Genomic DNA, 3,395 nt, shown 5'->3' with positions numbered 1-3,395 from the left:
ACTAAGACGTATGTCACATTGGAAGGTACGTCGTCATGACTCGATGGTACTTGGGAGTCGGCACGTTCTGCTAGGAGCCGCTACCGATTGATCGATTGTGAGTCGGATTCCAATCGTGTCCAAGTCGCCATGAGCCTGTGGGGTCACACACTTAAGAGCGGGAGCAAGTATTTGGTCGGGTTGGACCCGAACTGGAATTGGGCTGACAATGCGAGTTGGACTCGCAGGGTGGATGGGCCACAAGGCTTGGAGCCCACTTCCACTCGATATATAAGCAGGAGCGTGGGATGCCTAAAGGGCACGGTTTTTTTCCACTCTCATGCGTTGAGAACCCTAGCCCGATTCAGTTCAACCGTCGCACCGGATCTAGCAGTCCGCCGCCGGAGCTCCTCCTCGCACGTGTGGATACCGGCAGAGGTGCTGTACGTTCAGCACTTCGACGATCGCGGGATTGGATCGGCTGGATCGGATCGAGGGACTGCACTGCATCAAGGCGCCGCATCAATAATCCGCAACTGCGCGTCTAGTGGTAATCCTCGTGGCCTTCTACCTCGGCTAGATCTTGGGACCGCCGGTTTCGCCCTGTCGTAGCGCCTTAGATGTCGTTGCGAGATTCACAACGCCGATAGATATCGTTTCTATGCATAACTTGTTTTGCAGGATGTTGTGAATGGTATGGCTTATGTGCATGTGATGTGTGTAATCCATACGTGATCTGCGTGTCACGTTTTTTGTCAGCCGGCTGGAGCCTAGGTGCTGTCATTTATTGTATAACGACCTGCGTGTCGAATTTTCCATGTAATTTCCGTTCACTAGCTAGTGTAGCTACTTGGAGAACCTGGAGGACATGCAATCCGATGTACAAGTCGGCGACATGGAGTAAGGCGGCACGTGACAAGAATTGGCACGAGTCTACTTACAAGCTTTGTGGAGATGGAGATCACCATGAAGAGAGCCATACCATTTCACATTATAATTGCTTTATTTGTGTTATTGTTATGTCTCAGTTTTACCTCTATTAGATAGTTGGTAGTTTAAATCTCTCAAAGAAGGTCTAGTCGGTCGCCCCGCCAAGTGCTGCACCATCACAAGTTGGACATTCTTGGTAGTGGGCTCATGAAATTGAGGTGCTACCAATTATTTCCAACTAGGTGGGTTTGAGTCGGACTCTTACAGCGGAAGCACTTGGTAAGCTAGACGAGTCCATCACAACGGTTGTGGGGCTCGGGGCGAGGTAGGTCGGGAGCCGAGGCATGTGATGCCACCCGACTAACAGGAGTCGTATGAGATGCGATTGGCAAGGTGTTGCCTACCCAGATCACTTGGCGGCTAGCGGTGATGCTAAAGCTCACTAGTCGTTTTGCTTATTTAGGATCCTGAATCACTTAGTAACCATCGGAGAGATGTTGGTTCTAGTGGGAGCATAAGTATTAAAGCGTTTAATATTCCTGCTCTTTTATGAATACATGTCTTAAGTGTTTTGCATATTTTCTGTTGTAGATCAATGGCACCTAGCAACCTTCCTCATTTGTCCACTTTTGCGTTGAGGTCGATCCTAGAGAAAGATAAACTTAATGGAACTAATTTCACCAACTGGTATCGTAATCTGAGGATAGTCCTCAAGCAAGAAAAGAAGGACCATGTTCTAGACACTCCACTCCCAGATGAGCCTGATGAAGATGCGACAGTCGCTGTCATGAATGCCCACCGTAAGGCTAGAGATGAGTCTACGGAAATTAGCTGTCTTATGCTTGCACACATGGAACCGGACTTGCAGCAGCAGTTCGAGAATGTTGAGGCCTACGATATGATCGAAAGCCTCAAAAGTATGTTCCAGGCTCAGGCAAAGACCGAGAGGTATCAAGTCTCTCAAGCTTTGCTTGGCTGTAAGCTCAAAGACGGCGATCCACTGAGTCCGCACGTGATCAAGATGACTGGTTACGTGCAGTCTTTGGATAGGCTGGGTTTTCCCATAAGCGATGAGTTCGCTACAGATATAGTTCTGAACTCTCTTCCTAGTGCATATGCTCCGTTCATCTCGAACTATCACATGCATGGTATGGATAAGAAGCTCACTGAACTACATGGGATGCTCAAGACAGCAGAGGCTGACCTCAAGAAAGGCACCAGTCAAGTGTTGATGGTGCAGAATAAGGCTAAGTTCAAGAAGGGTTCTTGGACTAAGAAGAAGAAGGCTAAGTCAGGAGGCAAAACTCAGGACTCTGTCCCGAGCGCTGCCTCAGGGACTAAGCCATCTCCTGCAGCTGGATCCACTTGCTTCTATTGCAAGACGGATGGGCACTGGAAGAGGAACTGCAGCAAGTTTTTGGCTGACAAAGCCAAGAGTGGAAGTGGGACTTCTAACTCAGGTACGCTTGTTTGTAATGTTATAGACATTTATCTTGCTGATGCACCTAACAGTTCATGGGTATATGATACCGGATCAGTAATTCACATCTGCAACTCGTTGCAGGGGCTGGTAAGAACTAGGAGCGTGGCAAGAGGCGAGGTTGATATTCGAGTCGGCAACAAAGCGAGAGTCGCTGCGTTGGAAGTCGGCACGATGCAACTTCATTTACCTTCAGGATTCTTAATGGAGCTGAATAATTGTTATTATGTTCCAGTGCTTAGTCGAAACATTATTTCTGCCTCATGTTTAATGAGACAAGGTTATGAGTCGAATATTAAGAATAATGGTTGTTCTTTATATTTGAAAGATATGTTTCACGGCTTTGCACCCGTCCTGGACGGGTTATTTATTTTGAATCTTGATAGTGAATCAGTCTATAACATAAATGTGAAAAGGTTAAAACCAAATGATCTGAATATGACTTACTTTTGGCACTGTCGGCTTGGTCATATAAGTTGGAAGCGCATGAAGAAGCTCCATGATGATGGACTTTTAACTTCGTTCGACTTGGAGTCGTTCGAGACATGCCTACTCGGCAAAATGACCAAGACGCCTTTTGCAAGGAGTTGTGAAAGGGCGTCTGACTTGTTGGATCTAATACATAGTGATGTATGTGGCCCAATGAGCACGACAGCCAGAGGTGGTTATGAGTACTTCATTACCTTCACTGATGATTTGAGTAGATATGGATATGTCTATTTAATGAAACACAAGTCGGAAGCCTTTGAGAAATTCAAGGAATTCCAGAGTGAGGTACAAAATCAACTCGGCAAGAAAATAAAGTTTCTACGGTCGGACCGTGCAGGCGAGTACATGAGCCATGAGTTTGATGACCATCTAAAGAGTTGTGGAATAGTTCCTCAGCTTACTCCACCGGGTACGCCGCAGAGGAACGGTGTATCAGAATGGCGGAATCGGACCTTGTTGGACATGGTACGATCAATGATGAGTCGAACAGATCTACCTTTGTCATTTTGGGGATATT

At 46.9% G+C, this 3,395-nt stretch overlaps 1 protein-coding gene across 1 annotated transcript; it reads left to right on the top strand.

The window, feature by feature from the left end:
• The first annotated feature begins 1,324 nt into the window (after positions 1-1,324).
• LOC104583681 lies at positions 1,325-2,766 on the top strand. The gene is made up of 2 exons (XM_010236595.3): positions 1,325-2,369; positions 2,474-2,766. The coding sequence occupies exons 1-2, from the start codon at positions 1,505-1,507 to the stop codon at positions 2,488-2,490; spliced, it is 882 nt and encodes a 293-aa protein (XP_010234897.2). The 5' UTR covers positions 1,325-1,504; the 3' UTR covers positions 2,491-2,766.
• The last annotated feature ends 629 nt before the right edge of the window (positions 2,767-3,395 follow it).

The sequence above is a fragment of the Brachypodium distachyon genome, chromosome 3 (assembly GCF_000005505.3).
Source record: "Brachypodium distachyon strain Bd21 chromosome 3, Brachypodium_distachyon_v3.0, whole genome shotgun sequence".
NCBI classification, from domain to species: Eukaryota; Viridiplantae; Streptophyta; class Magnoliopsida; order Poales; family Poaceae; genus Brachypodium; species Brachypodium distachyon.
The sequence above is the reverse complement of the archived record's forward strand: the minus strand, read 5'-3'. Positions and strand labels throughout refer to the sequence as shown.